At 37.9% G+C, this 20,530-nt stretch overlaps 1 protein-coding gene across 3 annotated transcripts in view; it reads left to right on the forward strand.

The window, feature by feature from the left end:
• Window positions 1–20,530, forward strand: part of DMXL2 (Dmx-like 2) — a 42,553-nt gene that overhangs the window by 20,948 nt on the left and 1,075 nt on the right. For 2 of the 3 annotated variants that reach the window (XM_010146117.1, XM_010146118.1), the window contains 22 exons: window positions 818–915; window positions 1,074–1,239; window positions 2,204–2,468; window positions 3,206–4,305; window positions 5,409–5,600; window positions 7,017–7,093; window positions 7,740–7,867; window positions 8,522–8,770; window positions 10,312–10,493; window positions 10,838–10,968; window positions 11,798–11,883; window positions 12,112–12,313; window positions 12,628–12,745; window positions 14,007–14,093; window positions 14,174–14,295; window positions 14,984–15,122; window positions 15,738–15,798; window positions 15,883–16,010; window positions 17,582–17,659; window positions 18,256–18,347; window positions 18,936–18,988; window positions 20,078–20,295. In XM_010146117.1, the coding sequence (XP_010144419.1) occupies window positions 818–915; window positions 1,074–1,239; window positions 2,204–2,468; window positions 3,206–4,305; window positions 5,409–5,600; window positions 7,017–7,093; window positions 7,740–7,867; window positions 8,522–8,770; window positions 10,312–10,493; window positions 10,838–10,968; window positions 11,798–11,883; window positions 12,112–12,313; window positions 12,628–12,745; window positions 14,007–14,093; window positions 14,174–14,295; window positions 14,984–15,122; window positions 15,738–15,798; window positions 15,883–16,010; window positions 17,582–17,659; window positions 18,256–18,347; window positions 18,936–18,988; window positions 20,078–20,295 (3,972 nt within the window). Of the gene's footprint in view, window positions 1–817; window positions 916–1,073; window positions 1,240–2,203; window positions 2,469–3,205; window positions 4,306–5,408; window positions 5,601–7,016; window positions 7,094–7,736; window positions 7,868–8,521; window positions 8,771–10,311; window positions 10,494–10,837; window positions 10,969–11,797; window positions 11,884–12,111; window positions 12,314–12,627; window positions 12,746–14,006; window positions 14,094–14,173; window positions 14,296–14,983; window positions 15,123–15,737; window positions 15,799–15,882; window positions 16,011–17,581; window positions 17,660–18,255; window positions 18,348–18,935; window positions 18,989–20,077; window positions 20,296–20,530 lie in introns of all 3 variants that reach the window. The other variant, XM_010146116.1, reaches the window with a different exon arrangement.

The raw sequence follows: 20,530 nt of genomic DNA on the forward strand, positions 1-20,530 counted from the left end.
TTCCTCTTCTGAAGAGTCACAAAATTACTTTTTTAAAAGAATTATGCGTCTATATTATATAAAACCAAAATAACATCAAATGTCATTTGCATGCAGAGTTTTCCTTTGGGATGTCTAATAATGGATAAAATGCAATGTATTTTCGAAATAAAGTGTTTCCCATAGCTACCAATGAGATTTATATCCATACTTTAATAAGAATTTCAGCTTTCTGGTAACTTGAAGTTTGAAGGATTTGAACAATGACTAGCCTTTGCTTTGCATTACAATGAATAATGCAATCTCTGAAATGTCTGTGGAACAGGAGCACTGACTACTCTACTGAATTTCCAAGTCATCTGTTGTGAAAATACATTTTGAAAAGTTACAGGATACTCAGAGAATCCCGGAGCAAAACTTAATTATCCTAATATTCAGATCAAATGCAATTACATCTCCGAGTCTTATACATAAAACAGCGTTCATTAAGGAAATACTTGTATTAGATTAACATAAATAATGGATTGTAAGAGGAATTTCACCTAATAGTATGAGGTTTCGTAACACAAAGAAAGGATTTTTATTTGGACGTTTGTAGTGTCCCACTGTGGTTGACAGGAGTTAGTATCTGCAGTAGTGCTGGTTTTTCTGACTCTTTAGAATATTTACAGCGTAGTGAGAGCTGTCACGTATGAATAAAACATGCTGACAGAAATTACTGTTGCTTTGTAGAAATAATACAATCACTAGACTATTTTCCCTGACAGACAACATATGTTATTTAGCTAAAAGCAGCCTTTATATTTTCAGTAATAAAAGTAGATCTTGTTAACTACAGGTTGCAAAAGCTTCATTCCAGAGGAACAACGATGCCTTAGATGCTGCACTTTTTTACCTTGCTATGAAGAAAAAGGCAGTGGTTTGGGGTCTGTTCAGGTGAGTTCTGCTAACTGAAAGTTTGATTAAATCTTAACGGAACCAGGAATGCAAAGCAGAGCTTGTTGAAGATTAGTTTAATTTAAAGAGATGTCATTCAAGCGATTGCACGCTAAGGGTCTATAATAAGTAGCTGTATGCATTGCATTTTTCTGCAGGTCCCAGCACGATGAAAAGATGACTGCCTTTTTCAGCCACAACTTCACGGAAGATAGATGGCGCAAAGCTGCTTTAAAAAACGCTTTCGCTTTGTTGGGAAAACAACGCTTTGAACAATCAGCTGCATTTTTCTTGCTAGCAGGTTCACTGAAAGACGCTATAGAGGTATCCACTTTTGAGAAATGTTCAGTTTCTAATTTGACCTGCGTAACCTAATCCTTGCAAGCTGTTCTCTGCTGATGTTTTCACAAATTGTGGCAGCACAAATGGTATGTCCACACATGACCCCCTTGTGCCCTGCAGACATATCATTTACCTCTGTGCTACTGTGAAAAGCAGCTTGGAAGCTGATCCAAAGGCCAGAATAATTGTTCAGATACACCAGTCCGCAGTGGAAGCACTCTTGGGAATACCAGTCATGACCCTTCTGGCAAAACTTTCTGTTTGATCAGCACAGTTAAGTCGTAGCACTCTGTTTAGCCTCCAGCTATTCTGCATGACCTATTGATACAACATTAAGTAAAAACAAAGAATCAGAGTTCTCTCCTGGAGCATCCCTAGGATCCCTTTTTAGTGGAGCTGTGATGTTGCCTGCCACAAGGGAAGTGAGAGCTGTAAGAAGGTTCATAATCTAGGCAATTCCTCTCAGGAGAGAAGAGGTATTAGAGAACCTTTAAGCTATCCTGACTATTTATGTGCAGTATGTTTGTCTTTACTTGAGAACATAAAGAATTTTCATCAGCAATCTAATTCTGCAGATCAGACAATATGAATGATATGTATTAATAATAAAGCCAGTCTATTCTATGTAGAATATGTTTATTCTAAGTAGAATAAAAATAGACATCTTTACTTCTGCCATATTAATTTTTGACATGCTGATGTACTGCTGTGCATATCATAATTCCTGAAATAAAGTACACCACTTTCCAAAAGACAGAAGAAAATACATTACTTAGATATATATCACCACATTTTTGACCCAAAGAAGAATATATACTTTAAAGACAGATATGATGAGGAAAAAATTACCTGTTCTGTAAACGTACATTGCTATTCACTTCACTGTTACTTTAAAGAACAACCTTTCCCTCATAAAGCAACCTTTTCCCCTCTTCTCTACTTGTAGGTGTGCCTTGAGAAAATGGAAGACATCCAGTTGGCTATGGTTATTGCTCGTTTATATGAATCAGAGTTTGAAACCTCTGTCACATACACCTCCATTCTTTATGAAAAGATTTTGGGGTGCCATAAGGATGGAGCTGGGTTCAGCTGTACTAAGCTGCATTCTGATCCATTTCTGAGAAGCATTGCCTACTGGATAATGAAAGATTACACTAGAGCACTGGACACACTACTGGAACAAACACCTAAAGATGATGATGAAAACCCAGGTAGGGGAAAAACATTGGTCTGGTGGGACAAACTTTCCAAGACAAAGTAGAGAAGGAGAAATACTTTCTGTGTACGTATGCAGTCCCTTCTCCTGAATTACCATTATGCTTAAATCGTTAGTTGGTTTACATACCGGCCTGCTCAATTGCTGCTACTTTAAAAAAAAGTTTTTTTAACTAATATCTTCCAGGGATTTGTTTCCACCACCCCCCCTCCCCAGTACTGAACTTAGTTCTGCTGTCAGAGAAGCTCAGGGGGCTGCCTTTGTTGGGTCCTTCCCTGCAGTACCTCTCTGCTACTGAATGCTGGCTAGTCTTTGCTCCAGGGGACTCCAGCTCTCATCTGTGCTTCTGGGAACGAGCAGTGTTCAGCACTGTTCTAGCAGGATTTCCTCTCCTGTCTCTTCTGAGATCAATGTTAAGTGGCAGGTGGCATGTTTCTTCCCTTCAGGAAGTCTCTACCTGGGTGATCATCTCAGCTTTTTTAGGCTTAGCTGAGTGGAATTTAACAGCAAGGCAAATGAGTGATTTTGGTATCTTTCTGCTCATCCAGCTCATACCTTTAATTTTTTTTCTGGGGACTAAGTAATTCTTTAATTTTGTTTTGGCAACTAGACCTAAAACTGTCTTTGTTTTCATGTTTTGACAAATCTGTGTAATGCAGGAATACTGCAAAACAGAATAATTCTATTTTAAAGCCATTTTCAATAGATGTCATTATCTGTTTAATTCCTTAGTTATCGTCAAGTCGTGCAATCCTGTGGTATTCAGTTTTTACAATTATCTTCGGACCCATCCTTTGCTTATCCGAAGATACTTCAGCTCACCAGAAGGGACTTTGGCCACCTTAGGCCTAAAAACTGAGAAAAGCTTTGTTGATAAAATTAATCTTATAGAAAGAAAATTATTCTTCACTACCGCAAACGCTCATTTTAAAGTGGGCTGCCCTGTACTAGCTCTTGAAGTCCTTTCCAAAATTCCAAAAGTAAGAAAAAAGTCTACCTTAGCTGGAGAGAAGGATTCATCTAGTCCTCCAATACAGGCTGGTGTCTCAGATTTCAAAGCCCTAGGAGATGGTGCTGGAAGTGGTGATGTAGACTGGTCAAAGCCCATTTCAGCTTCCTTTGCTTTGGAGAATACTGTTCAGTCTTCAGCACAGTTTGACTGGAGTCAACCAGCAGTAAAATTTGATGATGAGCCCCTTACTCTTGATTGGGGTGAAGACAAAAATGGGTCAGACGAAGAGGACAAGGATGTTGGTATAATGATGAAAAACTCAAAATCTGATTCTAAGAATGGAGATGGTGATGAGAAAACCTCAGATACCAACATCCCACAAACACCACATGGGGAGGTTTCTGATGCAGGAGACACTGAGGTTGATGTTATTGCTGAACAGCTGAAGTTCAGAGCCTGTTTGAAGATCCTTATGACTGAACTGAGGACTTTGGCTACAGGTTACGAAGTAGACGGAGGAAAGCTCAGATTTCAGCTGTACAACTGGCTTGAAAAAGAGATTGCTGCTATGCATGAAATATGCAACCATGACGCAGGGGGCAAAGACTATTGTAAAACAAACACCAAAGTAAATGGGGATCTACTTGATCATGATGATATTATGGATAAGCCAGACATTGGTTCGTATGAACGGCACCAGATAGAAAGACGTAGGTTACAAGCAAAACGAGAACATGCTGAAAGACGGAAGTGGTGGCTGCAGAAGAACCAAGCTCTTCTAAGAGTTTTTCTAAGTTACTGTAGTCTTCATGGGGCCCAAGGTGGTGGTTTAGCCTCTGTAAGAATGGAGCTGAAGTTCTTGCTGCAAGAGTCACAGCAGGTAAAATAAAATCAACTAATTTCTATTCACAAGTGAACATTTCTGGACGGTCAGGTTTGTCAAATGCTTTAAGTTCGTGTCTAAATAGATGATTCTTTTGTTCTCCAAGTCTAAAGGTCCAGACCATTATGATGTTGTAGGAGAAAGAATTTGGTCTTTAACTGTGCTGCTTTTCCACATCCTGATTATTTGGTGCTTAAGAATCTGTTGTGTTATATTGAAGATTAGGCTACCTGTGATTATGGAATATAAATGTTGCTGTTTATATCATAGCAGCAGCATTACGTGTGTGTTCCAATGAAAGTATAATTTTGATCACAATATACTGGGTACCTGTATAACAGACTAAATTCAGAGTTGCTGAAATATGACAAAATGTCATTCTGAACACTTCTGCAAATGATGCAAGGGAGCTACAAGGAGTGGGATCTTAACTACAAGGCTCAACAAGTAATACCAAGTGAGACAGGGTAGTGCTCCCTTTTACTATATTATGGCATTTTCTACACTTACGTCATCCAAAAAGAGGTATTTTGTAGCAAATGTTAATGAGCTACAGCAGATAACCTGATACTGGGCAAGCCATTGAACTTGTTCTAGCCCTAGATTTCTCACATTTCAAATAGGAGCAGTAGACAGCTGTTTTGGTGGCACTAGGCTTAGCACATACTTTTAAGAATTTAAAAAAACCAAACAAACCTGTTTGTTTCCACTTGAGAAACTCAGATTAGTGCAAATTTTACTTTTGTTATTAAACTCAGACCCGTGAGTATTATGTAGCTTATGCTACTGCAAGTGCAATTTTAGTTAGTGTTTCTTAATAGACAATCTTAGTAGACTATCCTAACATCCGAATGAACTGCATAAAAATGTTCTTCCTGCACTAAATCAAAAAGTGTTCCAGCAAACTTGGCTATCAGGTCTGATCCATGTTATTACAGTAAATAAGAACTTCCTTTTGATATCATTCACAGTAAAATCTCATCTGTACTGACCAGACAGCAGAAAAGGATAAATAACCCTGGAAAAACACTTACAATGTAAAATTATCTTTTTTTCTTCTCAAAGCAATAATTTTAAATACAGTCTTTTTATTTACACAGGAAACTACTGTAAAACAACTTCAGTCTCCGCTGCCATTACCCACAACACTCCCGTTGCTTTCCGCAAGCATAGCATCCACAAAAACTGTGATAGCTAATCCTGTGCTGTACTTGAACAACCACATCCACGATATTCTTTACACTATTGTGCAGATGAAATCACCACCACACCCTAATGTGGAAGATGTCAAGGTAATGAAAAGCTTTCGGGATATGCTAAATGATTTTCATACAATGGGGAGTGAGCATGCAAAAACTGAAATGTGATGTTTGAGTTAACTGTCAACACTTACCTTTTCACAATACCAACCTTCTCCCTCAAGTCTGGCAAACTCACAGCGGTAGTTAACCACTTGCTTTCTGACATCTTTTTAAATCCAGTTAGTTCCCTTTCCAAATTCTTTGATTCTCAGCAAACCATTCTGAATGTTGTGAATGTTCACTAAAACACTGAATTCTTGGCTCTTAAAACAACATAATCATGTAAGTTCACTAATTATTATCATTCTGGTCAAATCCTGTAGGGAGATGAATGAAAGTAGAGATGGGAGGCTGCAAGTTATATTATAATCTTCTGTTAATATAGATATAAATCTTTAGCTCAATTTTCCTCAAGTGTACTGTTTGTTAGGGAATTGTGGTGAATTACTTTATCTGACTCCCTACTCAGGGGTGAATAAATTCTGTTCAGATTCAGTAAGTAGAGGGGGGGAAAAGCCAGAGCCTGAGGCTGTAACACAGTTAATTAAGAAGCTAAATCATTATTTTGTACATTTAGATCGGTATTCATAATCCTGCATTATGCTACAGTAAGCATCTTTCTTACTCTAAAAACTCATTGTTCACATGCATTTTCTTTTAAAAGAGATTTCAGAAAGAGCTGACTCCTCTTAACTGCAGAACAACTATTTAGATAATTCGTAATCTAATGTCTAGCATTTGTTTAAATGGAAAGATGGTAGGAAAAGATGGAAATTAACACAGTGTGGGTGTAAAAAAGTTTACATTTTTAACAGTTGGACAATACTATTTTCTTCACGCTGTGGCTTTCAAGAAATCCCTCCATGTCTTCTGTTTAAGAACTGGAGTGTTTCTGTTGTTTTGGGAGACAATAATGGAGTATTATTCTTGTTACTCCTGGAGACTTCTGAAAATTTATAAGCACGTAACTGAGGTAAAGAGAGATAATAGATAAAACAATCATACAATGATTACACAAACATTTGTATTTTATGCACACTGAGCAAGTGTTACTACATTGAACTGCGGCTTCCAGGAACCATTCTATCAAATTCATTATCGTAACAGGACATACTTAATCACTCCTTCAGTATATACTCATTTCTTGTAGCAGTTCTCTGTAATGGAATAAAGTTAATTATCCTAACATAATTAGAAGGTTTTGACTGCAATCAAAGAAATGACTTTGAACAAGCAGCTGTGGTTTTCAGAGTACTGTGCTGTAAACTGACGGTTACCATTTCCTGCACTTGGTTTGAAACTAGGACACGTCCGCCCAACGCATTTCCAGGGCTGTTTAGAAAGACCTGTAGTTCACTCCCCCGTGTGTGTAACTTGTGTGTCGCTCATTGGCTCTTTGTGTTTTAGGTGTACACACTGCACTCTTTAGCAGCTTCACTTTCTGCATCCATTTATCAAGCGCTATGTGACAGCCACAGTTACAGGTAAAAACGGACATTTTCTTACAGGTCTGCACTGGGAGTATACTCTGTGTATCCAAAGTGGAAATTCTTCATGCAGGTGCCTTAAAAGGGATTAAATATCTGTGTATGGGTATAGCTATTTACACAGTTTACACGTTGCTTAGCTTTGATATGCCACATGAGTTTTACACAGATATTTTCCAATAAATAATAGGAAAATCTTGTGATGCTTATGAAAAATAATTGAATGCTGTTTTCCACAGCACATTAATTGCTGAACAGGGATGCAGGGGAAGTATTTGAGCCTAACTGAAGTCAGGTTTCAGGCAGTTTATATTCCAAATTGGAAATAGAATAGTGTAAAAAAACATTTTAAAAATTTCTTCAGAGCAAATATATTATAAAAATTTTTGGAAAAGCCTTTTTCATATCTGAAGCTACACACGTAACGTATTCAAATTGGTAATGCCACATGGAAACATTTCCAGTTTTAATTAAAAAATGTATTTTGCATACCATGGAATTATAAAATTCTTGACTTAGTGCTATAGAATTTTAAACGTTGCATTTCCTGATTAAATGAGACACATGTATATATACTATACTTTATTACCAAAACATTCTAAAATCCTTTCTCATCAGAAAAAAATTAATTTGTGTTTAGCAGTCAAACAGAGGCGAATCAGTTTACAGGGATGGTTTATCAAGGACTGCTTTTGAGCGACCGGCGCAGACTGAGGACGGAAAGCATTGAAGAGCATGCAACTCCAAACTCAGCTCCGGCTCAGTGGCCCGGTGAGACAAAATTAAGGTTACTGGATCAGATTCACATTTCAGAATTACTTCATTGTCCTGTAATGTGATGGATGAAATGATGGATGACCAGTGATAGATAAAATCAGCGATGATTTAGTTCTCGAGTTAATGACCTTTAACTTTTTCACATATCAAAACAAAACCACTTCCTATACAGCAAACAACTTGTTTGAAGAGACCACGATCTTTAGGATAAACTCACCAAGTTGATGATTTGTCATCCTAAAATGTTTTCCACCCCTTAGCAAAGCCATTCTGTTAGCTGTTCCTGCAGTAGTGACTTAGGTCTGTGCTTTACTTGGCGTGCCTGTCAAAGCCACTGCTCCCAGTGTATGAGCGTAAATTTAGGATTTTGTGGTCAGCTGTGGAAGCGGTGCAGGAATTTCATAAGCTAGCAAAACTGCCCACAGTATTTGCAGAGAGGTGCAATGCAGAAGTCCCTGAGCCAAGAATGCTGTTTTAAATTTTGATCTTTTTGATTTTAAGAAAAATATTAATAGTATGTTTCATCTGAATAAAAGTGGTGGCTATTAGTATGTGTTTAACAGAAAACGTAGAGCTGAAACACTTCCTTTTTTTCCTTTTGTACTCCTACTCATTTAATGTGGAACTTTTCCTCTTTTCTCTATGCAGGTGTGAGTTCACTTATAAATCTCCTGAGTTCAGCTCAGGATGAAGATCAACCAAAGTTAAACATCCTCCTCTGTGAAGCTGTTGTAGCTGTCTACCTAAGCCTCCTTATACACGCCCTTGCAACCAATTCGTGTAATGAATTATTTCGACTAGCAGCCCATCCTTTGAACAGCCGAATGTGGGCTGCTGTTTTTGGCGGAGGAGTGAAACTTCTTGTAAAGCCTCGAAGGCAGTCAGAAAACATTCCAGGTGCTTTGTTCTCTAAAGGTCGTACTCATAATTTGCATATTATGTCTTTTAGTAACCTACTAGGAGAGATTTCCTTCCTTTTAAAAACAATCAAGCAGCAGAATTTTAAGTATCTACTGGCAAGATCAATTAGAAACAGAAAAAATATTAGCCTTGCTGTTATCCTCTGTGATGGCATCCAGCACATTTTGAATTTGCTATTAAAACTGTACCGTTACTATATTACTAATATTACCAATAGATACATATTTATAAGAGTTCTCAGGACTTTTGGTCATTATTTTTAGTGAAAAAATGGATGGTATAAATCCGTGTTAATACCTATGTTTTTCTGTACGTGAGAGAGGAATGTTACTGTTTAATGACTGCAGTAACTCAGAAACAGTATTCCTGAAACCAATTCCTCTTGCAAGGTATGATTTCCCCTTGCACAAAACCACAGAGAGGAAATACCAGCTTCATCTCTCAGAAAAATAGTTCATGCATAATTAAGCTCCAGCAAAATCCAGAATTTTTCAGACAGGTGAGCATGTCTTAATACACCTCAGGGAGAGGAGCAGAAGTGGAGGTTGAATAGAGGCGCAGCAGGCAAACGCAGCCACTTGTCACGCATTCCACACTGCAACAATTCTGAAAATCACGTCACACAGACTTTCAGAACAATGACAGGCTTGAAACTTATGCAAAATCCCGATGTTTCATCTCTGAAATACAAAACAAAACCGTAAGGAGGCAATGCCCAGCAGACAGCTGTCATTCATGGAATAACGTAAACTCAGGCAGGACAGGTATTGTCACAAGGTGTTCATGTGAGCAACTTACATAAAGGCACGTCTTCATTTGAGATGTATTCTGTTTTCCTTTAACCCACAAGCTGCTACAGCTTCTGATGTTTCAGAGGATGGCAACGAAGGTTTGTAAAAACTTGCAGCGTAGATGAATGTTAGTAGTGGCTTTTTTAAACAAAACTACACAAACATCCTTTAAAATATCTAGCTCCTTTGTAATAAAGTAAGTGTGATCTTCAATGTGCCTGGCCAATAACACTTTGAAAAACAAATTTCACGTTAATAGATAACTATTGAGACATTTTAAATCATAACATTTTTGTCAAAAACCTGTCTCTTCAAATTTTCTTTGCTATCTTTAAGAGTTTCTTGCATTGTATTTTGAATAACTGCTGCTATTTATGCGATTTATAGTTCTGTGAAAGTTTTTATATTACTTCTATTTCTCAAGAAAATTTCATTTCTTGAGAAATTTTCCAGCTAAAAGCCTTTTATTTAAAAGCTACATCTCTTAAGAACGTAATCCAGATAATAAAAATTATTCTCAAGATACAGCCAATGTATAAATGCGTTACCGAATTTATGATAACCGAACTTTTTGTATGATTACACTTACTTTATTTAGGCTAGCTTTGATTTCCGAATCCATAGAAAGTAGTACCAGTAACAATGGTTTTAGTGCTTCAGTTATAAAATACAGCCGTTTCTAAAACTGCCATGTTAATCGGAGTTTTTCAAATTACCTGAATTTAGCACCACCTCTTCCATCAGAAGAAATGGATAAACATCGCCGTCGGTTTAACATGAGAATGCTCGTGCCAGGAAGACCAGTAAAAGACAGCAACGTACCGCCACCAGTCCCTGCAGAAAGACCTTCTTACAAAGAAAAGTTCATCCCTCCAGAACTCAGCATGTGGGACTACTTCATGGCAAAGGTAATTTATAATGGAAAATACAAGTTACAGTTCATAAAAGCATATTTCTTCTCTGTCAGGAGACAAAAATAACGAGGAAATTTTGAGTGCTCTTCATAGTAGGCTGCAGAATATTATCCTGATAATAAAAGATGAAGAGACTACAAATCTATTAATTAACTTTCAAAATATGTCTCTTGCCAATAATAGAGATTAACACTTTTCTCTTGGATTTTGTTTATGTTTTAGGAAACCTATTGATAGGTTCAGTTGCTGTCATTTAAACTCGTGTGACAGTGACAATTAAAGTAAGAGCTGAGAGATCAGAAAATTGCTTTTATAGTAATTTTTATTTTGCGTTGCAGCCATTTCTCCCTTTATCAGACAGCGGTGTTATATATGATTCTGATGAAAGCATTCACAGTGATGAAGAGGAGGATGATGCTTTCCTCTCTGATGTACAGATCCAGGAACACAAAGATGCCAATTCTTACAGGTTAGCAGACATTGCCACTATTTTAGAATAATTATGTCACGTGCTCACCTTTGCTTCCAAATTAAAGGAAATACAGGACCTCTGCACCACCCAGGTAAGGCAGATGGTTTTAGTACTGTGGATAGACTTACCTGCGGCAATAGGATTACAGAAGTGACAAATTCTCATCATGGTAAGAGTTCCCCATTTACTCTCCTAAAAAAAACCCCACTGGATTAGGAAGTCAAAGCTGCGTGGTTTGCATTTTTAGGGGAAGAGAAAAAAACAAAAAATCTTTTTTAAGACACAAAGAACATAAGGTCCCACAATGCCAGCTTTAGAATGATGTTCAAGCAGTATAATAATGGCTTTTTCATGCACTCTTCAAGCCTCTTACTAGCCCTGACAGCTATCCTGTGTAGGACTTGTACCTTCAACACCTGTGAGACTCAGCCGGAAAGCTGCTGCCGCGAGTGCCACGCTCAAGTAATGGCTCCTTTGTATTCCTCGTGATCTCATGGAGAACGTCAGGAGGTGTTTCAGGGGCATGTACCTATTTCTCAGTCTTGCAGAGGCTCACACTTGCACACTCTTTTATCTGGGGGAAGACTACAATAATCTGGGGTTTACGAAAGAGAGAAGGGGATACATCTGTGACAGCAGGGTGCCCTCAGACACCTTTATGTTGCAGAGCTGCTACAGAAACAGCTGGCTTTGTGTGTCTGGTGAACTTCAGGGAACAATCTACACTGGCTTTCTAATCTGTGCATTTGGTAGAAGGCAAAAAATATTCTGCAAATACCTGTTAATGTAATACTATTTTAACACAACTAAATCTATTTTTATACAGCTGGGCTCTTCTGCATCTGACAATGGTAAAATTAGTTCTGCACAACGTTAAGAACTTCTTTCCAATTGCTGGTCTGGAATTCACTGGTATGTTAAATTCTACTTCATATTTTAGTTTTCTATGTAAGTGGCTTTCTGTTGGACTTTGCTTTCTAATTTTCATATTTAAATAATACATTAGTTTTTACAATTGCCAACAAGTATATTTCCTTTCAAGATTTTTATTTTTTGGATGGTTGTATTATTCTAGTTTTTTATACACACTGTAACTTTGGTTTTTTCTCTAAGCCTGACTTTAATAACGTTTCTGTTTAGATCTGCCTGTAACATCACCATTGGGAATTGCTGTAATAAAAAATTTGGAACACTGGGAACAGATTCTTCAAGATCGAATGGACCAGTTTGAAGGCCCACCACCAAACTACATCAACACTTACCCTAGCGACCTTGGCGCAGGTGCAGGACCAGCTATTCTCCGCAATAAAGCCATGATTGAACCAGAAAACACGCCATTCAAGTAAGTCATTTTTTTCCTAGCAAACATACATTCTTTGATCATAGAAACACTAAAGAGTGTTTTCACCTAAACAGCCAAATAAATGCAAGTTGGCTGGATCTTGGTTCTAGCCAGTGCTTTACAGAAACCATTTTCCCACATCCCTTTGTTCTTTCTTATGCAGCTGTCTCCTGCAAATTTTCTTCAAATTGGAATTTCCTCTAAAATCATTCAGAATCTTTCTTTAGATTTATTTTTTTGTCCCCCTTTGATTACATTGAAACATTTTCCTTTTTTTTTTTTTTCTTTTTTGTCCCGTCTTCTCTTTTATCCAGATCAAAGGATTATTCAGCTCTTCCAGCAAAAAGGCTCTGGCATTTTCTTGTGAAGCAAGAACTTCTTCAGGAGACTTTCATAAGATACATATTCACAAAGAAAAGAAAGCAAAGTGAGGTACCCAAAGGATGTAACTTTTTTTTTTTAAATAAAGTTCAATTATAACTGTTCCTTAGTCCCTTCAATATTTCTTTTAATTTTTCTTTCCATTTTTCCCTCAGCATTTCAGTTTTCTTTCTTTCATTTAACAGTGTTGTAATTTTTTTTTTAAATCAACACAACTGTCGTGTTGTTTATTGAAATACCAACTGAACTGACTATTTTTAGACAGCACATAGTCGCCTTACCTTTATGCATTTGAATATTGTCCTAATAAGGAAACAAAACGTTTATGATAATGGTAACAAGTAAATAGATGAGTATTCATGTAATATTTTTTCCAAGTCATATTGAAAATGAAATTTAAATGAGCTATTACTTTGTGTATATGTATATATGCATGAGTAATATATACATATAAAAGTAATATTATATAGGAATATATAATATGGGGCTTTACGAATTCTATCAGTTACAACTGTAATGAGTTCCTAACTGAGAAACCAACACATAAGTACCATGGGAAATAAGTATCCTATTTAGTATCTTTAAGCATTCCTGTAAGTATGGAGTTTGTGTGTGTATTACTCCTCCGTTTATTTACTCTATCATACATTCTGTGTTCATTTAGGAGGCTCTGCATTTTAAGTGAGTTTGTTTAGCTTCCTGTCTTAGTTTCTGTGCCTTTTATAAAAACTTAAAAATACATTTGTCATCATTTACTGACAGAGTGGCCTTTAAAATCTAGTTTGGAATGTTTCATTCTTTTTTTATATTTGTTTGTGCATGTGTTTTGTGTTTGTGACTGTGTGATGTTATGTAGTCTGTAGAAGATCGTGTGGAGCAGGTCAAACAAAACTGCGTAGCAGAAGATCACAAAAACAAGGTAGTATCCCTTCTCCCAAACCTCTAGCACATTCTTAAAAGTTCTGTGGAACTGGCTTTTTTTTTTCTCTAATGTGACTAACAGAAGCTATGTGTTCTGTGTAGTCTGTGTGGCAGGCTTTTAATCGGTGAATTAACTTTGGACGTCCTGAAAATTGGGATGAGTGAGCACCTTGTAGAGTTGCACACACAACTTTGTGTTTCTTACACTCAACTGTAACTTTCGGCTTCTAGAACACCAAAGAGTATGAGCAATCTAAAGTTTAGCTTCCCAAATAATGCTGAGGCCACTGAACTTTTCTTGCATGACTTTTGTACAGATTTTTGCAGTCTGAATGTACTGCTACAAAATGGATTTTCATGCTAATTGAAATTTCTCATAAATGTTTTGTAGGTTGAAGCAGATCTTGGCTACCCTGGAGGAAAAGCAAAAATCATTCACAAAGAATCAGATATGATAATGGCATTTGCAGTTAATAAGGTAAGCCTCAAATACTACAATAAGTGTAATAAAAATAGCTTAATTATAGTTAGTATAAATTTTCTATTTGTGCTACGTAGGCAAACAACAATGAAATTGTTTTGGCATCTACACATGATGTTCAAGAACTGGATATTTCAGCTCTACTGGCTGCTCAGTCATTTATATGGATTGGGGAAGAATATGACAGAGAGTCTAAAAGGTAGGATTATTTCTTTGTGGTTACAGAGTATTGCTTTACTGTGAGGCTGCATGTGTAACACCCGAGTAAGTGCAAGTGTGAGAGTTAATTACTCTTCAGTAGGTTTCACACTGCTTTACAAGGAGTGAGGGAAGGCAAAAGAATAATTTGTTTTACGTGTGGAGAAATGAAGGTTTTGAGCGGGTTGAGTATTTTGGGTATGTCTGCACTGCCCAGTGAAGTAAAATCCCACAGTGCATAAGCTAAGAATGGAGGTCAGCCTTAGAAACACTGCAGTCACGTCGCTGCAGTGTGGAGGTTAGTTGTGGTAGCTGGTGGTTGTATAATGCAACTTCCTGAATTAGTCTCCTCCATTATAGTGCTGAGAACTGTGAGTGTATCCGCTGCAGCAGGCACTCATCCGTACCGCACTCCACTGCACAGAGCAGATACACACGTAAACACAGGTCAGGACAATTCCAACAATAATCTTTGCAGGAGAGCTTATATTCTCGACACCAATCTACCACAGTTAGGATCATCTCTTGAGGTTAATCACCAATAGCTTTGGAGCATTTGTACATTGTAAGTGCAGGAATTACCAGTTTATAGTGCCATTATAATCACCTCCTGTCCTCCCTGCCGTTAGGCCGTTGACGGTGAGATAAGCAAGCATTGTTTAAAACGGAACACTGCTGTTCTTCCACAGTTCCGATGATATTGACTTCCGTGGTTCTACCACAACGCTAACTCAGTCATCTGCACCATCTTTTGGAGTAAGTCAGATACAGCCATCTTCATCTATGCCATGGTTAGGCAGTGGTCAAACTAGCACTGGAGCTGGTGTGGTAAGTACTTTCTTGCGTGCAGCTCAGGAGACTGTTAATTTTTTTAGTGTATTATTTAGTAGAGAGACCTAGTGTGCATTAGTCATTATACTGTTAATTCAGTGTTGACATAAAAAGCCTACAATGACCGAGACCTGGCCAGAAAGAAGGCCAAACTAAGCATTTTCTTGTATATTGTGGCATAAAGCTATTGTGACATAGAAAGTAACGGGATAATTAAGTTTTTCTCTTCCGTATGGGAACTTTGATGTAGGACCTGGAGCTTCCTGAGACAAAATAAAACAAACAAAAAAAGCCAACCAAAAGCAGAACAATCCCAAACTTTAAATTCTTGCATTGGGACTAGTATCAAAAGTGTACACATCAGGATGTGCCTAAATTCTTTGTATAGTAGAAGATAATATTAATACTATTTGAACCTTCATGTCTCAAAAAGCTGTCATAAACAAGCTTTAATTCCTGTAGTGCAACTAAACACAATTACATGCAAATGTTAGCTTAACAGGCTTCCTTAACTGGGGGATGCTCGCCATGTACTAGGACAAAACAAAACTGAAGAGTGTGTTTGTGTCTTTTTTCAAAATTATTTTAATTTTTGTTTTGTTTTATATGAAGCTTATTAAAAGAAACCTGAATAACGTCAAGAGAATGGCTTCACATCCAGTCCACCAGTATTGTAAGTGAATCGCTTACTAGAACAGAGCAGCTCATTTTCTATAAAATACCGTAGCATTAATGAACATCCATCTTTTAATCTTAGATCTTACAGGAGCGCAAGATGGTAGCGTTCGAATGTTTGAGTGGACAAGGCCACAGCAGCTGGTATGCTTCCGGCAGGCTGGTAATGCCAGGGTTACAAGAATGTATTTCAATTCCCAGGGCAATAAGGTAAGTACAACGTTTAGGATTTTTTTTTTTTCTTCATTTTTTCATTCATAAGGAAAGACTTGGTTGTGCTGTGACCTCTAAAACCGTTTGAACTGGTGACAAACACCCGTTAAGAGGTACCAGAATGATGGCATAAGCAGTATCACATCATGCATTTTGGCTGCATTTGGAAGATTTGTAACAAAAGTTGACTCATTCTCCTCTCTGTTCTGTCAGCTCCATACTTCCCAGTTGCCTCATTTTTAGACTTTTTGTTCTCCCTATTCTGAAGTATTTCTTCCCATGTGGTGATCTTTTTAAATTAAGCACTTACTTAAAATAAAAAAATGAGCTTACTTATTTTCTGGAAGCAAACTTGTATCAGTCTAGGCACTGGTCTTCCGGAAGAGCTTCGGACTTTACATCCTGGCCAAGATGAACTTTTGACAATGCATTCCCTAGAAGAGAGATAGATACACAGATAGAGATGTGTGTAATACGGCCCCTTAGCTGCAGACTGCAAGCACCTTCCAGTACGGTGGAGAGCAGAGAGAGAATGTAAAACAGCCAGACAGTTTGGCCAGAAACGACTCTGTGAGGTACGAGAGATGCAGAAAACAGCGTGGACAAAGAAACTGGGAGGAATACCCACCTCTTCAGTTTTTCGCGTTGCCCATTGTGTTATTTTAGCAGATCTTGTCTGCATTTTATTGACAAACTATTTTATTTAACTTCATTATAGCTAAAAGCCATCAACAGTGAATTACAGGACTTTGGGCATGACTGTAAGACAGCCATAAACCAGCAAAGGTCAACATTTAGAAATAGCTGGAAATAAAAAGTATCTCCCAGCATATTTATATTCAGGTACCATAAAATCTCATTTGACTTTTTTTTTAATCAGTATTTTGAGTATGTTTTGAGATATTGCAATCTTAACATCACATGGAAATCAATTTTAAGTAAGAAATCAAGATTACTAGTTGTCTTCACTGCTTCACATGAGGTCACTCAGGCAGGACTCATAAAACCTGACTAAAAGGAGAAAATACAAAAAATAATTCTAAATATTTCTGAAAACACTTTGTAAAATGTCTATAGGTATAGAATATATTAATGACATTAATTGTTACGCATTTTGGTTAACATCTGTAACTCGGCCATTTGACCATACATATGGTACAGTCCTTCCGTAACAGTTCTCACCAGTGGCTCCTCTAGGGCATGCTGTCAGTTCCTTACTCCACCAGCACTGCCAAGTAGCGTCGTGGAGTAATGACGCCTCCGTAAGCTTCAGCATTTAACATCAGGATCTGAAGGATAAGTCTCCACGCTTAAAAAGCCTCTATTTCCGGACAAGAGTTCGGTACGTAGGAGAGCGTCGATCATTAAATAATAACTAAACAATGAGCGCTGAACTCACGTGGTGTCTAAACTGCTGTGTACCTGACAGTCCCTGTTGTTGCTATTTAACGTGCAGGTAATGGTTTGGTGGTTCTGCTGGGTTTTTTCCTGAAGTCAGTGTTACTGTCATGACGTAAGCATCCAGTAACCAGCACGTTATGCTAATGAATGCGGTTCATTCCTTGCAGTGTGGTGTGGCTGATGGTGAAGGATTTTTAAGTATTTGGCAAGTAAACCAAACCACCTCAAATCCTAAGCCCTATCTGGTAAGTAAACAGACATTTTTGTTTATAAAGCTAGATCTTTGAGAATTCAGACAGGCGAAGAGCATAAGTTTCACTGAGACAGTTTGGATTTTGCTGGGTTTTAACTGGCATACTTTATCTAAACAACGGTGGAGTTTCAGTGATACATCTTTGGAAAGCTCATTATACAATAACCATAACCTGTGGTGTAATTACAAATACTACTTCAGCGTTACCCTTGACTAAATTAAAAATCAGAGCTGCCAGTAATGACTTTGCAACCCCAAGACTTAGTAAAAATACACTCTTAAATTATTCTCACCGCTTCTGAAACAGTACACGAAGGCTGTGCTTAATTTGAAATCCAGGCTAATGTGATACGCCCTGCTGTGCATTTGTTATAGTTCACTTACCAGAGTATCTTTTTGCTTTATCCTGGATTTTTAATCCATGGCTTCACTCTCTGAGGTTTCAAACTGCATTGCCCGTCAGTTTTTAAACTTTGTTGAAAACACTGTTTGTGTCACACTAGGAGCGACATCAGACTGGATAGTAACATTTGGTGCAGACTGCAGCTGGGAAGATCGCTTCTTTTTTGTTTGTTTTGTCTTTAACAGAGCTGGCAGTGCCACAGTAAAACCACAAGTGACTTCGCGTTCATAACCTCCTCAAGCCTAGTTGCTACGTCGGGACAGTCCAATGATAACAGGTGTGTTTAAAGAAACCCGAAAAAGGAATTTCACCAATGCTACGTACTCATCTCCGTTACCTTGCTAGCCCTTGGGCACCGATGTGTGGGGCACATTTTAAGGCTCAGTGTTCTAAGCTTTGTTACAGGCTGAAATTGCCAGATGGTTTCTTTGAACATCATTCCTTCAGTCACTTGTTTCCCAAATTCAGTTTCTGCGAGGAGTGGTCAAAAATTAACCACTTTCCCCAAGGTGTATTATGAAGGCAGCTAGTTTGGCGTGATGCTGTTGCTTGGGGAGAAACACGTTCAGCAAAGGCAAAATACTTCTTTTTCTCTGAAAATAACAAGTTCTATAATTTCTTGGTACAATATAGCATTAATACGTGTCTTGAAGATAGAAAGTATAGTTTCACTAAGAAACATAAAAGAGCACAGAAAGAATTAAAGCTCTTAACTCCTTGCATATGCTCTCCAATGACTGCGGAGAGTCAAGGGCTCCTTGTTCGGTTCTACCAGGCTTTGACATAAAACGTGATGCTTTTGGAGTCATGTCACTCCATGAATCACTTAGCAACAGGCCATAACGACTTCTTTTCACCCCCTCAGAAACGTGTGCCTCTGGGACACTTTGGTTTCGTCTGGTAACAGTCTTATACATGGTAAGTACGATAGTGAAAATTAAACCTCCACTTGGTATTTGACTAAAGAAACAGAGCACGTGTGTGCACTTGGGGCAAGGGGGAAAATCGGCACTGGAGAACTGGTTTAAATACGCGTTGCAGACTAATGCAGGCACCAGAACTGGTACTGCGCAGTCTCTAGCTTGATATTAATCTGCTCTGTATAGAAAAGTATGACAAAAGAAGGTCATACACAAAGCTGGGTTTGTGACAGTGTTAATCAAGTCTGAAATATCTGAATGCAGCCCTGGGAAAAAAAAAAGTTGACTAATGAAGGCTGCATTATTGAACTCCTTTGTGTATTCAGACTTTCATTTAAACTGACTCTTAGTTAATATAACCAGTACTCTGTTGAAGCTCAGAGGAGAAGACAGCTGGAGGTAGTCAGTAGAAGCCACTCCTGCCTCCCGTCCTAGTCTTTCAGCACTTGGACTGGATTCTTAAAAAGATGTTTGTATCTTTTTGACCAAGTTCAATAACTTCATCTTTTATGTGACAAACTAAAGCAACATTCTATCATGTTGCGCTATGAAAGAAAAAAACCTGGCTCTTAAAACAGCAAATTCAACCATCGTAAACTCCTGCAGACAACTGCAGTACCTCAATAAGCAGTGGGTGCGTTCTGAGACTCATATTCTAAAACAAGCAGACTGCATCGGAGTTCAGCCTCATTTTAAAGAAATTGAGTCAGGGCTCCTATGACAAATAAGTTAAATATAATAATACATATCTAGAATATTTACTTTACCCTTTTAGTTCAGCTATGCTTTTTTTAACTCAGGAATTGTACTTAATATAGCGCATTTCATATTTTCTGATTTTTTTTAATTCAGGTATGTGCCTGTATTCTAAAAAAAAAAAAAGCATATCATGCTTTCTTGTGCATAAGATCTATATGGCTCTTAGGAGAGCAAAAAGCTGTCAGCCAAGGTGACACTACCCATATGAAGGAATGTATCCGTCAAGTAAGAAAATACTCAGATAACAATTTATAGAAGAAATACATTTCAGGATTGAAAGCTACTTACAGTTTCAAATCTATTAAATTCTGGCATCCTTATTCTTCAGCCTTCACTTGCCATGATCACGGTGCCACAGTACTTCAGTATGCACCTAAACATCAACTGCTGATTTCTGGAGGCAGGAAGGGATACATCTGCATCTTTGACATCAGACAGAGACAAACCCTTTACACCTTCCAAGCGCACGAATCGGCTGTGAAGGCCCTCGCACTGGATCCTTCTGAGGACTATTTTGTAACAGGCTCAGCGGAAGGTAACATGAAGGTAAGGTGTCGGAGGGGCTGAGTTAGTCGTATAGCAGCAGTAGCGTATTAAGCTTCGTCGGATCAGTGTGCTGTAAATTGCCAAACAAATGTGGTAACAAAATAAAAACAAACCCCCCAAACGTACATTTGATTGGTAAACATAAGGCATCTCTCTATCATGTAATCTCAAATATACTGATATGCTTCTAAAGCAGGTAGGCTTTGTTCTCCACTAAAAAGATTAAGCAGTCTTT

Source organism: Buceros rhinoceros, unplaced genomic scaffold (genome assembly GCF_000710305.1).
Source record: "Buceros rhinoceros silvestris isolate BGI_N320 unplaced genomic scaffold, ASM71030v1 scaffold7272, whole genome shotgun sequence".
In the NCBI taxonomy this organism is placed as follows: Eukaryota; Metazoa; Chordata; class Aves; order Bucerotiformes; family Bucerotidae; genus Buceros; species Buceros rhinoceros.